We start from the raw sequence: 15,381 nt of genomic DNA, 5'->3' as shown, positions 1-15,381 counted from the left end.
GCGCGCTGTTTACTCCCGCCGGCCGGACCGTCCCGTCATTCCTCGTGCGTTTCTTCTCCTGGGTTATTTATTTTTCTGGGATGAAGGAATGTGGGGAATTTACCGCAGGGCGCTGGCCTTCGCTTTCTCTGTGCCGCAGCCTCTTCCCCAGAAGGAAGCGGCCGAGACAGATGGCAGCGGCGGTGCCGTTATGTAACCGCCCGAAGCCGGCGGAGCCTTGGGGCTCCGTCCGCGCAGGCCCGCTGGGCGTCTTCCTCTGCCGGGCTCCTTTCTCCCTGGCTGGCCTTGACTTGGGATGTGAGGGCTGGGGACTACTGTGGGCCTTCCGGACAGCGCATCTCCATCTTTCCAGACTTAGGGCAAATGCAGCCTTCCAGGTCACTTGGTCCTATTTCCTTCCACTCTTAGTTCTGCGCCTCCCCGGAAGTTCACGAACCATTCTGCCTCTCAGGTCTAACACAGCAACTGGGGTTTTCATCATCTCCACCCACAGATTTGTGGCTTCCTTCTTCCATCTCTTCCCTTCCTCTGGGAACCACCCTCAAGCGCCCCAATCTAGAATCTAGCTAGAATCTCGTCAGCTGCAGGGACGAATGAATGCTGGAGCGAATGTGCAGGTGGGAGGCTCTGATTATGGGCCTACTCGTCCTTCAGTAGTTAATTTAGTCATTTTTTAAAAAAATTGTTGCATTGCTGCGGCGTGAACCCAGGGATCTCCTATCACTGAGGTGTATCCCTGTCCCTTTTTTGTATTTTTTTTTTTTTTTTTTGAGACAGGGCCCCCTACTCCTTGCCCATGCTGGCCTCACACTTGTGGTCCTCCTGCCTCGGCCTCTGGAGTAGCTGAGATCACAGGGCTGTGCACTGCTCACTGAAGCCCTCCAGGGTGATGGCCCTTGCTGGGCCTGGGGCATTTACGGCTCTCTGGCCCTAGATTGATGCAAAGCTGCAGGAAAGGTCCACATCTTTGTGTGGGGGCCCAGAGTGTGCCAGGCCCTAGGATGAACTCTGGGACCAAGATGACCTGAGCCTCATGCTGTCCTGGCAGAAGCATAGTGAAACAACCTCTTCTCTGCCCTGGAGTGCCACCTTCGTGTTTCCTGGGCTACCTGTTTTCTCTGGAAGGCTAGGTGTGAAGGCTCTCTACTCCCAAGGCTTTGGAGAGCTGGGGCGGGGGTGACACGGCAGGAGGACCATGGAGAGTAGAGGCCAGGCTGCCTGGGCCAGACTGACAGGTGGGAGCCTGGGATCTGACCTTGGCTGTCTGTGAACCTGCCCCTTACTGGGTACCATTTCTAAGTTTCCAGAACCTACTGATTGTAGGTGCGTGATTAGGCCAGTAGAAGAGGTAGGAGGGATATGGAGGCTTCTGGTTTCTGGTTCCCATAGCCGGACCCTGTTCGGTCAGCAGTTGAACAGTGCTTGAGGCCTGCAAGGATAGCTGCCAGACAGACTGGGACTCCTCATCCTAGGTTCCCCTCTTATTCTATCGCTGTCTTACCTGATCCCCACCGATGCCCAGCAGGGAGAAACCAGGGAGCTCCCACCAGACCTAGCTCAGACTTGGTTTCTCTCTGAGGTTTCTGGGCCAGGTTGAGTAGGATAAGAGCACTGATCAAGGAGTCTGGATGAAATGATTAGGGATTCTTGGGAGAGGTGCCTAGGTGGGGGTCCTGCAGCACGGGCAGCGAAGATGAGGGCACTTTGTAGGTGGAGCATGCCGGGAAGATGGTACCGGGCTTGGGTCAGTCTGAGAGTCTCAGCTCCAACTCTGCTCTGCCCTTTGCTGGTGCTGAGATCTGGGATGAGTTAGCAAGCTCTCAGTGCCTCGTTTTCCTATCTCTAAACAGTTGTAGGGAACCTTTTTGAGCTGTGGTGAGGACTGCAGGAAAGCCCCGTGAGTCCTGCGTGCAGCAGCATCTAGAGCTCCCAGAACGTCTGCAGTTGTCCACTTGTTCTACAAGCACCCATGGGATCTTGTTCCACAAGCGTGGGTAGTGGGGGCTGGGGAGTGGAGAGGAGACTGGGCCCTGTGCTATAGGGCTAAACATACTTGGGCCACCCCAAGTTGAAGCCCAGCTGTGGCTCTGTCTGGCTGTGTGACCTTGAACAAGTCACTCTACCCTCTGAGCCAGTTTTGAAACAAGAGTACTGGTGACCTTGTGTGTTGCTCAGATGGTAAAGGAGGCAAGGGCCTGTCGTGGTGCCCAGCAGGTGGGGTGCACACCCTGCAGGGTAACTTTCACTCATGTGAGTAATGCCTATGGTGGTGTAGATAAAGCATCGGTGGATCAGGGGAGGCTTTGGGGAGGGCGTGGTGGCATTTGAATTAGCTGGGAGGCTGAGTAGAAAGGGGTGAGGCTGAGAACCGTGTAGGAGAGGTCTGCACACCCCACTCTGGCAGGAAGGGACCGGGAGCTGCTAGTCTGCCTTTGCCATGGCTGAGGGCATAGGGAGGTTAATGAGCTCTGATGCCAGGGTGAGAAGGACTGTCTTCTGGATCCCCCATGTGCTGGGAGGACAGCAAAGAGTTCTGAGCAGAGAAGAAAGGCGAGTGGAGCCGGGAGTGGGCAAATCTGGCTGTGTGGGGTGGGTTGTTGGGCGGGGGAGAGACCGGGGGTGGAGAGGCCATTTAAAAGGCTGTTGCAAAATTGGTTCTCCTGATAAAGAGCTGGGCTGAGTCATCTGTGGAGGAGAGCAGTCATATCCAGCTCCTCCGTGTTGCTGTCGGTGGGATTTTCCTCCTGTCAGCCGGGTGACTGGCTGCCTTTCTGAGGCTTTGAGAACTGAGTCTGTGGCCTGAGGCAGGAGCATCCAGGAGCAGCTGGGCCAAGGGGAGGACCCAGCCCAGCCGGAGTGAGTAAGAGGAGCACTGGGTGGTTGGGGGGTGTGACTCTGGGCCTGTGGCATTCCCACTGGTGGTAGCTTTTCTCTGGCACCTAAGGAGAGGCGTAAGTGGTGAAACTGGAGGGGCTCCCCACGCCCAAGTGTGGGAGGAGGTCTGGAGGTCTTGTGGGCCTCTCGGGGTTGCATCCCCTGCCTCTGGCTGGATGAAAAAGCCCCAGAGCAAGGAGGCCATGCCATTTCTTCCCTTCCTGCGGAGGATGCTAGGCGGGGGCTGGCAAGGTAGCTAGGCATTACGCAGACCACTTTATTTTCCTGCCCCGGCTGAGCCAAAGTTTGTCCAGTTGGAGGCCATTGGTTCCTTCCTGGCCCCACCAGGGGGGCAGTTTACCCAGTCCGTGGCCATGACTTCCAGGCAGCCACAAAGGGCCCGCTCACTCTCTCTGTTCCCACCTCTGTCTGTTTGTCCCACCCCACTGGACCCGGGCCGGACATTCCCATGATGGCAGGCGTGTGAAAAAGCATTTCCTTGAATTCTCCCTGTCCTGACCTGGTCTGGCCTCCCTTGCCCTGCTCCACTTCCGTCCTTTGGATTCTGGATCCACATTTTTGGGGGGTACAGGGGATCGAACTCAGGACCTTGACGCTTGCGAGGCGAATGGTGGAACCACTGAGCTAAATCCCCAGCCCCTGGATTCTTGATGCAGACGACGCAATGACGGGTGGAGTAAGCAGCTGCCTGCCAAGGGTGATAGGGATTGGGAGGAGGCCTTGTTCCTGCCTGAGCAAAACTAATACTAGGGGCCTCCTGAGTCCCAACCTCATGAACTTTCGACTCTACTCATCTTAACACCTGATCAGTCTTTTCTGCCTTAGTAAGAGTTAGTTTATCAGTTATTCTTCTGGGAGGAAGAAAGAAGAGAAAGCATGAGTTCTAGGTGGCTGAGTTTCCAGGACAGAGGAAGAGATCATGGAACGCGGAGGCAGAGTGCTCTGCAGACTCTCGTGCAGAAGCACTGCATCTTTTCTTGAGCCCCTGTCTGGAAGGCAAAGTGGTTAAGAGATGAGATTTTGCAGCCAGACTTTCTAGCTTTTGAATTGTAGCTGTGCCACTTACAGGTTCTAGGACCCTGAGCAGGCATCTCTGGGCCTGGTTTTCATGTGCAAAACGGAGAAGTAACAATCTGTGTCTTGGGGCTACTGTGATGGAATAAGGAGGTGAGCGTGTGGGGTGCAGCACTGCTCTGGCCTGCGCTCCTCCAAGGCTTCCCACCTCCCCCTTAGAGACTGGGGCCCTGGGCCTGGGCGGCTCCTCCTCCACTCTGTTCTCTCCAGGACTGTGTCGCAGGGCTCCTGCCCAGGTGTACAGGGGATCTGAAAGGGCCAGCTGCCCACCCAGACCTGGACTGGGGTGAAAAGGGAAGCAGGGGTGTGGGCTGCAGCCCGGCAGATTCAGTGCTCAGTGAGGAGCTGTCTCCTGGCGCCCTGTGGGGACTGTGAACCCTGTGGGGGGTGTTAAATAGGATTGGCGGCCCCTCCCCCTGCCTGCTCTGTTTGCTGGGTGGCAGGAATCCTGGGGACTGGTGGCTGGGTCTGGTCCAAAGCTCCTGCTGAATTCCTTTTCTGTGGAGTCACTGTGGTCTGGGAGGGCAGAGCTCACCACCCTGGCCTTTGCCGTCCTGCCCTGGATCACCACAGTCACACGGGCCCGGCTGTCCCAAGCCGGGGTGGTGGGGGAAGGCACAGTTCAGGTTGCAAGTAGAGCCAGCTGGGGGCCGCACCTGGCTCCTGGGCCCACGGCCTCCTTGTGACCCCTTTTCTCCCCTTTTCTCCAAGAGCTCTGCACATTCTGGCATTTAAGGGTTTTCTAAATCCATGATCTTTCAGAGCCAGCCTGATAGGATTGAAGCAGAAGAAATAGAAGAAAAGCTGAAAAGTGCAGGGATGTTGAGAGATCTGGGTTATTCAAACACAGAAGCACTGTGCAGGAAGCTCACACAGTGGGAACCCGCCAGGCAGGACCCAGGGTGCTCTCTGCATGACGGAGGACCAGGTGTGAAGTTGGTCAGCCCACTCTCAGATGCTTGGTTTTCTTCTCAGTAGGATATGCATACTAGGGAGGCTGAGGCAGGAAGATCACTCAAGCCCAGAATTTAAGACCAGCCTGGGGAAAGAAAGTACAGACCCTGTCTGAAAATAAATGAATGAATGAATAAAAATGTGCATAATAATAGTTTGTGCCTTACACACTGAACGCCCAACCAGTGTTAGGTGCCACTGCCGCCATTGTGTCCTCACAAACATTTGTGGGCCTGGGGACAAATATCTTGTGTCCTGTGGGATTTGATCTGCACCTGTGAACCCCTGCAGGGCTGTCTTGCTGGAAGGAGAGAGCACTGCTTTTGTGTGGCTGTGGTGGGCAGAACCCCATGGAATGAAAGTTAATAGGAGAGGTGACTGTACGGCTGAGGAATGTATGGGGGGAACACACCCCGCCGGGAGTGAGCATGTGTCTGCTGAGTGTGTACACAGGAGCTTGTACACGCAGGGACATGGTTTGGGGGATGTGAGAATTATGGGGGAGGTTGGACTCAGTGGTACTTACCTCCGAGATTCTGGGGTTCTGCTGTGTGAACTTCAGGATCTTGACCTACTACGGCATGAATCTCTGGCCTCTTTCAAGGCATACAGTGGGTTAGGGAGCTGCCAGTTCTTCCCACAGTAGCATAAGCCCTCTTCCGTGACCCCCAGGACGTGGTGCTGGTACCCCCGGCACGCATGACCTCACTGTCACCTCCCAGTCCTAACATCGAGTGCTTCTGTCCCCTTCCCAGTTAAGGAGACAGTGTCTCTGAGAGTTGCAGTACCTTGCCAAGGTCACTCAGCTAACAAATGGCAGAGCTTGGATTTGGGTGGGGAGAGCTGGGTTTTGGTTTTTGTTTGTTTGTTTATTGATTTGTTTTTTGAGACAGGGTCTCACTATGTATTGTAGGCTGGCTTTGAATTCACTGTGTAGCCCAGGCTGGCCGTGAATTAGTGGCAATCCCCCTGCCTCAGCCTCCTGAGTCCTGAGATTACAAGTATGAGGCCTGGGTTTTAAGGAGAGCAGAAGAAACGGACTCTCAGCACTCTCCTGTGCGGTTGACAACCTCCCACTTCTGGCTCCTCCCAGAGAAGCAGCCTGGATCACCCCTTACCTTTTACATATGGGGTGACCTAGTCCTGAGCAGGTGAGGTGGGCTGTGAGCTCTGTTTCCAACAGGTTGGGGGAAGCCAGGTATTGATTTAGAATAGAAAGCCTGTGGCTTCGTGGCCTGGACCAGTGAGGCTGCCATCTGTCCTCTGTTGGGCTTCCAGTGGATTCCTCCAATAGGCTCTACTCCGGGCTACCTTTTGGACCTCAGTCTCCCCATGTGTAAGGTGGGGTGGTAGTGAAACAGCTCCTCTATAAGGACCCTCCCAGCTCTGAGTCTAGGATTCCTAAGCCTGGCGGGCAGGGTGCGGGAAAGACCGTCCCTGGAGACCCACTAGGCAGGTCACGGCCAACACTAATGAGAGCAAGGGAGGAGGGAGGGCAGGGTCAGATTCCTCCAGAACCAATTAGCTTCTCACAGTGGGGGAGAGGGATGAGAAGGGAGGAATTTTCTCAGCTACTGAGCTCCAGACCCCAGCCATGGGCTGAAACAGCCACCCATGGGTCCATTCGTCCATTCATTGCTCCGTCCCAGCAGGGCACTGGGGATCTAAAGAGAGATGGCTGCCTACAGTAAACTTAATAGGGGTCTAACCCCTGACCTCAGTCTCCAGACTGAACCTGGACCCACATGTGACTCTGTCCACCCCTACTTCCCAGAGGGACCTTGAACATGGGCTGTGGGCTGACCCCAGCTTTGCCATCCGGGCTGTGTGACCTTGGGTCGGTTGCTCACAAGCCTCACCTTCAGTTTCTTCTTCTGCAAAATGGAGGCCAGTAATGCTCTGTCTCATAGAGTTCTTGTGAGGAAAGAACAAAAGAATATGGTGCTCTGGTAGAGTCACTGCTGAAATGAGCCCGATTCATTACTTTTCTGGTGTTAAAATATGTGAATATTTAAATGACTGTTTTAAATAGAAAAGGGAAGAAATTCTGGAAGGATATGAAGCAACTTACAACAGGTAATTTCCTGATTGTGATGTGTAATAATCAGGGATGAAGGGACACTTGCACTGTATAGCTTTTTATGCTATTAGTTTTATAAATAACATGTGAATGTATTGCCCATTCTAAAAAGAAGTATTGCTTGTGGCAATACTTTCTACAATCAAAGCAGTTTACTATACTATGAATGTGAAAGTGCAAAGGACACTGAGAAAGGCATACAGGAAATGTCCCAGGGGCTCATTTATACATTCAGTAGTCATCACCGAGAGCTCACGTTATGCCAGGCACTATTCTAATGGCCATTAGAATAGTCATCCAAGGCCCACATCCCCTCAGCGCTATGCTGGGTGAAGAGACAGGTAATAAACAAGGAAACGTACAAAGCAGACCATTTCAAATTGTGGTGAAAAAAATAAAACCAACAAATTGGCTAGGAGAAGAGAAGGATGCTCTGGAGAGGGGACCTTCAAATTGAGACCTGAGCCCCAAGAAGGAACCAACATGTAAAAGACTGTTCAAGCAGTGGGAGCAATGGGTACAAAGGGCCTGGGGCAGGACACACTTGGCATTTTTAAGGGGCAGGAAGCCAGTGTGGCAGAGTCTAAGGAGAGAGGGAGAAAGGTGATGGGAGAGAAGTCAGGGACTAGCGGGACCTTCACTTCCAGGCCGAGGTGTTGGGCCTCTTTTGGTGAAGTGCTATGTCAACCTACGGTTGCAACCCATGAAGGGCCAGGTAATCCTGGAGTGACAATCAGAGAAGACTTCACAGAGGCGGTGGCATTGGAATTAGGCTATGAAGGGTGGGTCACGTGTCTTTATGAGAGCTGATTCTAGGCAAGTGTAAAGATCAAATTCCAGAGGAAAAGGTCATGTGTAGGAGGGCGCGGTGACCATCTGTGTCTGTACACTCCTGTGGCTCTGCTTTCCCACTTGCTAACTGGGCCTCTGTCCCTCCCTGCAGCCTTGGGCCGGAGCACTAGCCTCACCGAGAAGGACTTGAAGGAAGCCAAGGCGAGGAGCCAGCAGATTGCAGCCCAGCTGACCACCCCTCCCAGCCCCAGCTCCCGGGGCGTCCAGCTCTTCAACAGGCGCCGGCAGAGGGTGAATGAGTTTACCTGGGAGAGCCACGGCCAGAAGGGTCCGAAGCCCCAGCAGGAGACCCTCAGGGAGCTCCCTGCCAGGCCCCCAGGCCATGCTCCAGGGCTCCACCTGAGTCCACCTGCACCGGCCAAGCCGGGCTTTCCAAGACACCCTAGCCCCCAGGTCCCCAGCCGAGGGGTCCCTGGCCACAGCATGGAGGGGTTCTCAGAGGAGGCCAGCTTGCTGCGGCACCTGGAGAAGGTGGCCAGTGAGGAGGAAGAGGTGCCGCTGGTGGTCTATCTAAAGGAGAATGCAGCCCTGCTGACAGCCAATGGGCTTCACCTGTCCCAGAACCGGGAGGCCCAGGAGTCCCCACCAACCCCTCCTCCAGCTGAGGTCCACAGTCCAGCTGCAGATGTCAACCAGAACCTGTCCTCACCTAGCACCACACTCGCCACACCAGCTTCTAACAGCAACTGCAACCCGCCGGCCACAGACATCAATGAGAATCCCCCAGTAACTGTCGTCCCGCAGAGCCCCGCGCTTTCTGGGGTCCAGCAGAATTCTCCTGCAGCACAGCTCACAACAAATGGCACGACACCAGAGTCCAAGCCCAGCACCCTGCGTGCTGATGGGCCACCCCAGGCGCCAGTGGAGGAGGTGATGTCCAGCGAACTCCTAATTGATAAGGTATCGACTCCACTGACTACCACCAGCAGCTTCTACAGAGAAGCTACTCCCATCCCCAGCTCCAAGCCTCCAGGTCCAGACTTGATGTCCAGCGCCCTGCTCATCGACGTCCATCCCAGCACCCTAGTGATGTCAGCAGAGCCCAAGATGTCTGGGCGGGCACCTGCCACCACGCCCACTAAGGTGTACAGCGAGGTCCACCTCACACTGGCCAAGCCTCTGTCAGTGGTCAACAGGACGGCCAGGCCGTTTGGGATCCAGGCGCCAGGGGGCACCAGCCAGGTGGAGCAGAGTCCTATGGTGCAGAGGAGACATCTTGGGGAGAAAGCCCCGGCTCCCCAGTCCCACACCGTGGCAGACAGGAGTCCCCGGCCCCAGAGACATGTCATGTCCTACAGCCCCATGGTGGGGAGGAGGCTGGTGGGGCAGCGAAGCCCAGCCCTGGAGAGACGGCCCTTGGGGAACTTCACTCCACCCCCCACCTACGCGGAGACCCTGTCCACAGCGCCCCCAGCTTCCCGGGTTCGGTCTCCCCCTTCTTATTCTGCCCTGTACCCTAGCTCTGACGCCAAACCTTCGCCTCTGAAGGTCCAGGCAGTACCCACCAGCAAGACGGGCATTTTAGAGGAGTCCATGGCCCGCCGGGGCAGCCGGAAATCCATGTTCACTTTCGTGGAGAAGCCCAAGGTGACCCCGAACCCAGACCTGCTGGATCTGGTCCAGACCGCCGATGAGAAGCGGAGGCAGAGGGACCAGGGGGACACAGGCGCGGAGGAGGAGCCCTTCGCGCTGGGCGCCGAGGCCTCCAACTTCCAGCAGGAGCCAGGCCCTCGGGACAGGGCCAGCCCCGCGGCGGCCGAGGAGGCTGTCCCCGAGTGGACCTCCTGCCTCAAGTCGCCTCGCATCCAGGCCAAGCCGAAGCCCAAACCCAACCAGAACCTCTCGGAGGCCTCCGGGAAGGGCGCGGAGCTCTACGCTCGCCGCCAGTCGCGGATGGAGAAGTACGTCATTGAGTCTGCAGGCCACGCGGAGCTGGCCCGCTGCCCTTCGCCCACCATGTCCCTGCCTTCCTCCTGGAAATACTCCACCAGTGCCCCTGGGGCCTTCCGAGTGGCGTCCCTGAGCCCCGCGCGGACCCCGCCGGCCTCCCTCTACCACGGTTACCTACCTGAAAACGGCGTCCTGCGCCCAGAGCCGACCAAGCAGCCGCCCTACCAGATGCGGCCCTCGCTCTTCGTCCTGTCGCCCATCAAGGAGCCCAGCAAGGCCTCGGCCCGAGTGCCAAGAGCTGCCTCATCCAGAGTGGCGTCGGCCCGAGCTGCCTCCCCTGCCAAGCCAAGCTCCCTGGACCTGGTGCCCAGCCTGCCCAAGGCTGGGCTCCCACCATCTCCGGCCCTGCCTCGGCCCTGCCGCTCCTCGCCAGGCCTCTACACCTCCCCTGGCCAGGACGGCCTGCAGCCCGCAGCCGTGAGCCCCACCTACAGCAGCGATGTGTCCCCCGTGTCTCCCTCCAGGGCGTGGTCTCCCCGAGCGAAGCAGGCCCCCAGGCCCTCCTTCTCTACCCGGAACGCGGGGATCGAGGCTCAGGTGTGGAAGCCTTCCTTCTGCTTCAAGTAACAGTCTTCCCGCGGGCTTCCACTTCCGGTCCAGGCCCCTTCTCCCAAGGCCAAAAGAGCAGACCAGGCAGGAAGCAGCACAGGGCTTATGGAAGAGGATGAGGCATCCAGGGTTCAGGGGCTGCCACTGCCTCGGAGCTGCAGCCAGCCTCTTCCCGCCGAAAGGGGGCCTGGGCACCATGTGCGGGGAGGTGGGTCACTGGAGTGCGAACTCTGGCGCCCTGAAAGGCTGAGGGCGGCCCCTGGCCTCGGTGAAAGGCAGAGCGGCAGCGTCTGAGGCCAGCGTCTTGCTGCGGGAAGGTGGTGTCAGGAGGGGCTCTGATGGGACCTCTGGAGCAGACCGCCCGCCAGTGCCTACGGCGTTCTTCAGTCAAGGGTCTGCCTCCTCAGCTGCCCTCCCTCTGCGCTCCTGGCATCTCTCCTCCTGCTGCTGGATTCGCATCTCCATGGGCCTGTCTCTTCCACTCTGCCCCCTGGACACGGATTCTTTTCTGCTGCTTCAGAGAGCTTCACGTGCCTCTACCTTTCCTCCTCTCCTGAGTCCTTCTGTGGATTTGGACTCAGCCCACGCTGCTGTCTGATTCTTTGCTTCCTGCCCCTCCTCCACTTCCTCTGGGGACCCAGCTGCACCCCAGCGACTCCTGGCCCCACCCCAGCCCTGCCTCCACCTAGCTTGCCCTGTTTTGTGGGTGGGGCGTTCCCAGGTCCCTGAGAGGAGATCTCTGAGGAGGGCTGAGAGAGTGCGGGTGATGCTAGGACAGCAGCCCCTTAGTGAGGAATCTGGGAGATGTTCTGGTGTTAACCTCAGCCAAAAGCTCCCTGACTGAAAGGCCCCGTCTCCGTACAGTGGGGAAAATGCCGAAGGGAGAGGCAAGGAGGGAGGTTCTGGGCCCTTCTGCTTTTCCTGTGCTGGGTGAGTCTGGCCACTTTCTCTGAGGCCACTCTCTCGTCTGTACACAAGGCCCTTCGAGTGGAGATGATTTGGAAGACTGAGAAGATAGGCTGGTACTTTGGGAGAAAGCCTTTGTGGGTGGAAAGATAGTCCCCGGGGAAGAATAGAAAACAATATCCAGGAAGGACAGCGTGAGCTGTCTGTGAGGGGCCTGGTGGGTGTGGTTGGAATGAGCTGCTGCAGGAGGCCAAAGGATCAGAAGCTTGAGTGAGGATGGCAGGCACTCAGGATGGCTTGGGGACAGGGGGACGTTGAGTGTCAGGACAGATGCACAGCAGCTTGGAGGAGAGGACAGAAGACTAAAATCTAAGTCTGGGACTAAGGCCTAGATTCAGATAGACTGACTGCATGCCTATCTTTGGGTCTTAGTTTCCCCAACCATAGCGTGAGGATGTTGAGTCAGGTAACCTGGGATCCTCAACCCCTCCAACCCCTGTGATGTGATGCAGTGCCCCTCCCAAGACTCCATGGCGTGTGACAATATAGACGCAAGAGTCGGGATTCAGATGGAAGCTTCCCAAGACCGGGGGCTGAGGGCCACCCACTTCCTCTTTCCAGCCCTATTTCTGGGCTCCTCAGAGGAGCGAAGGGTGGTGGAGGCGGTGCCCATGCTGGGCTGTGCCTGCAGCTTTCATGAGCTCTGGGCTCGTCTCCATGGGAACAGGGGTGCTTGCTCAGTGAGCTCATGCCGCACATCAGAGTGAGGGGTGGGGGGGCACCTCATGCCAGGCCCCTCCTGCCTCCTGCTCCCTCAGGCCCCAGGAGGGGGCCAGCGAGGAAAAGCCCACTTCCATCCTGCAGCTCCTGCCACCAGGCTGAGCTCTTCCCCCAATGTTGTTTTCTGTCCTGTTCTCAATACACTCTGCCTCAAATCTGTCTTGCTTCTTTCTTTCTTCTATGCTGCTGCTGCCTGCCAAGGCTCAGGGCTCCCTCCCTGCTCCCTGGTCTGGCCTGGGTTGTGGAGTTGGACTGCTCAGGAACTGTGTGTGTAAGTGCAGCTGCGAGCCCTGTGCTGCCCACATCTGCTGTGTGTCTTCAGGGGGCCAGCTGGTCGGGCATTGGAGGTGGGAGCTCCCTCCTAGGCCAGCCCTCAGGGCACTGAACCCTGATGAGTCACTTTCTGTCTCCCCTTTCCCTAGAGACTGTGGAGCATGGGGAAACCCTGGGGCCCAGTTTTCTTTTGGTTTTTTAAAAGCAGAACTTTTGTCAGATGAGTCACTATCCAATTTGCTCGGGTCTCCCGTTCTCCCGTTACTGAAATCTGGCTATTTCCCGCATTCATTCACCTCACTGCCTGGCTGCCGAAGGCCCAGTGTCTGAGCCAGGTGGAGAGGAAAGAACTGCCAGATTGGTACCTGGTTCTTGTGCAACCTTGCAGAGCCTTTTCCTGTCTCAGTTTCCCCTCTGTGCAATGACAGGCTTTCAGGAAGTGGTCTGGGGTTGTTTGGACTCTGTTATTCCCTGTTGCCTCTGCTCTGCTTGTGCCTGCACCTCACACAGGGTCCTGGGTCTACGCTCATTGGGTGTTGCCGAGTTTTCACCCACTGCATTTGCACGGACTCTAGCATCTATGTGTATTGAGCCCTTTTCCAGAAAGTGAACAGTTCTGATTTCCTGCAGCCTCTTTGGATTGTGCACCGCCCCGATGGACTCATTCCCCTGACATGGCAGTCAGTCTGAGGTCAGGCTCTGGCCCACCTCCAAATGATGAGGAGCTGCTCACCACTACCCACAACATGCAAGCCGATGTGCAAGCCATTCTAGGCCGTAGTCTTGGCTGAATTCTCTTACTCCTTCCACGGTTGGACCCGGCAATCCTCTTGTAACCTTTACAGGCAGAAACAACGCGTTCGATGTTTAGACAGGTATCGTAGCTCCTCCTGCTCTAGCCTCCTCTTCTCGCTGAAGAGCACTGGCTTCTCTGCCACAGTGGCTGTCGACTGGCTCGGGTCATGAGCTCCTGTCCCCACCTGCCCTCTGAGGGTGGCACAATTGCCGGGTGTTGGGACACGCCTGAGTACCCCTGATTTGGCATTTAGCCCCGAATTCTGGTGTCAGCTTCTAGACCTTATCTAGTCATGGGCCTGGCACCTTCTTCCCAATCTCCTATCTCTAAGTGCCAGGGTTTGCCACCCACAGTGTCCCAACTGCAGGCTTCCTGGGGTGTATCAGAGAAGCTCTTGAGGTCTCTTGACTCACGTGAGAAGTCTCATACTGAGCCTTAACCTCCCGCTCGAAGACTGGAAGCTCCCCTGGAGGTGATTGGAGCATTACCATCCCATGACAGAGTTCCTGTTGACATAGTTGCATAGCATTCCTCTTTAGGTTTAAGGGCTCTGATTCTGAGTCAGCTCATCTAGTAACTGCAGGGTTCTGTTTGGACAATGTATACAATCTTCCTTCCGATAGAGGAACTAGATTCTCAACTAGTTGAATGACTGCTTGGTTAAGTCTGATGGCTGATTCGATGAAAGAATGGATTTTGTTGATGGTTCCAGACTTTGATTGGAAGGGGGCACCTAGTGGAGGGGTTAGCTCAGGACTCTGATGGGTGAATGACTGCTGGTGAACTTGGCGTTGGATTGGGAGGCCAAGTGGCTGGAATTCGACTGAGTCAGTAGTTGGAAGGTTTAGAAGACACACACTAAGTGTGGATTCCCAAGTCCTGTGCTTTCAAACCAGTTAAAACTGGTATAGTCTTTGAGCAGCAGGCAGTCACACACAAGTTCCTGTGCGCAGCGCATGCACACGTGCCCTGGTGCAGCAGAACACACTGGGCTGTTACTGACACCTCTGAGCTTCATTTTCATCATTAATAAAATGGGTGGACAGTGCCAGTACCTCGCCCAGCTGTTGTGAGGAATCGAGAGGATTCCTATTGTGAGGACTGTAATGAGGCTTGAGACTAGAACGTCCTTAAGTCGATAAGAAACAGGTGTGGCAGCATAGAGCCCAGCATAACTCAACCTGAAAGACGTCACCATCTCAGTCCATGGAGTTCTGCTTTCCTCTCTGTTCGGGCAAGAGGGCTGGCAGGAACAATCCAACTTCCCTCTGTGTTTCCATGTAGGTGGGAGCTTCCTCTTTGCTCCGGAATCCGTGGAAAAAATGAGGAGGGGACCATGGCCACATAGCAAGGGGCTTGAGGCCACGAAGGTCTTTCACTATGACCAACTTTAATAACAACAGTTAAGGGGCCAGGGATTTAGCTCAGCGGTTCAGTGGCCTGCCTTGCTAAGTGCAAGGACCCCAGTTCGATCCCCGGTATACCCCCCCAAAATAATAATAATAATAATAACAGTTTAAAATCCTTAAATTCAAAGTTTTGGAAGATAATACCTCCCTACAGTTCAAAACTCTAAATAAGTAATACCTTAGAAAGCCCAATTTTGTCCCCTGTGGCCCTGTGCCCCGTGCTTCTCTGCCCCGTTTCCTAACAGGTAAACACTTTGGTTAGTTTCATGTGTATCCCTCCAGTAACTCTTAACGTCTATTGCACACTTTCCTCCAAGTATGCGAATACATTTCGAGCTCTTTCATGCAAGTTAATTTCTATGCCTCCCAAGCCTACAGCGCACCCATTTTGCGAAGGAGAAAACTGAAGCCCAGAGGGAGGAAGCAACTTGACCCGCTCACCCAGAAAGCCAAGAGTCCGTCTCCAAAGCGAGCATTCTTATTCTAGCCAGTCTGCCTCCCGGATTAACGCAGGAGCTGACACTATAGCTCGAACTCTAAAATGTTTGGGGCTGGGAGTTGGGTCACCTGCCTTTTACTGTAGGCACTACCTGACTTTGGGTTCTCCCTTCCTGTTTCTCAAGCCAGGGTGTGAAGGCACACACGCCCCTAAACCCAGCACTCTGAAAGCCGAGGCAGGAGGATCGCCAAGAATTCGAGGCCAGCCTGCTCTACAGGGAGCCCTTGTCTCAAAAACAGAAAACCCTGTTTTCAGAGGACCGCAACACTAACGCCTGCCCCCACCCTCTACTCTCTCCCCAGGACCGCCCCGAGAGCCTGCCCGTCTCCCCGCCCTGGACGCCCGCCGCGTCCCGGCCCCCCAG

At 55.8% G+C, this 15,381-nt stretch overlaps 1 protein-coding gene across 3 annotated transcripts in view; it reads left to right on the top strand.

Annotated features, from left to right (window-relative positions):
- Window positions 1–15,375, top strand: part of Synpo (synaptopodin) — a 31,373-nt gene extending 15,998 nt beyond the window's left edge. The window contains exons 2-4 of one of the 3 annotated variants that reach the window (XR_004518266.1): window positions 7,947–10,342; window positions 12,944–13,188; window positions 15,320–15,375. Coding sequence is in view for 2 of the 3 variants with exons in the window: in XM_033766578.1 (XP_033622469.1) it covers window positions 7,947–10,342; window positions 12,944–13,003 (2,456 nt within the window). In the remaining variant the exon portion in view is untranslated. The other 2 variants (XM_033766578.1, XM_010627189.3) reach the window with 2 other exon arrangements.
- The last annotated feature ends 6 nt before the right edge of the window (window positions 15,376–15,381 follow it).

This window comes from Fukomys damarensis, unplaced genomic scaffold (assembly GCF_012274545.1).
Source record: "Fukomys damarensis isolate Sample0158 unplaced genomic scaffold, DMR_v1.0_HiC HiC_scaffold_3, whole genome shotgun sequence".
In the NCBI taxonomy this organism is placed as follows: domain Eukaryota; kingdom Metazoa; phylum Chordata; class Mammalia; order Rodentia; family Bathyergidae; genus Fukomys; species Fukomys damarensis.
The sequence above is the reverse complement of the archived record's forward strand: the minus strand, read 5'-3'. Positions and strand labels throughout refer to the sequence as shown.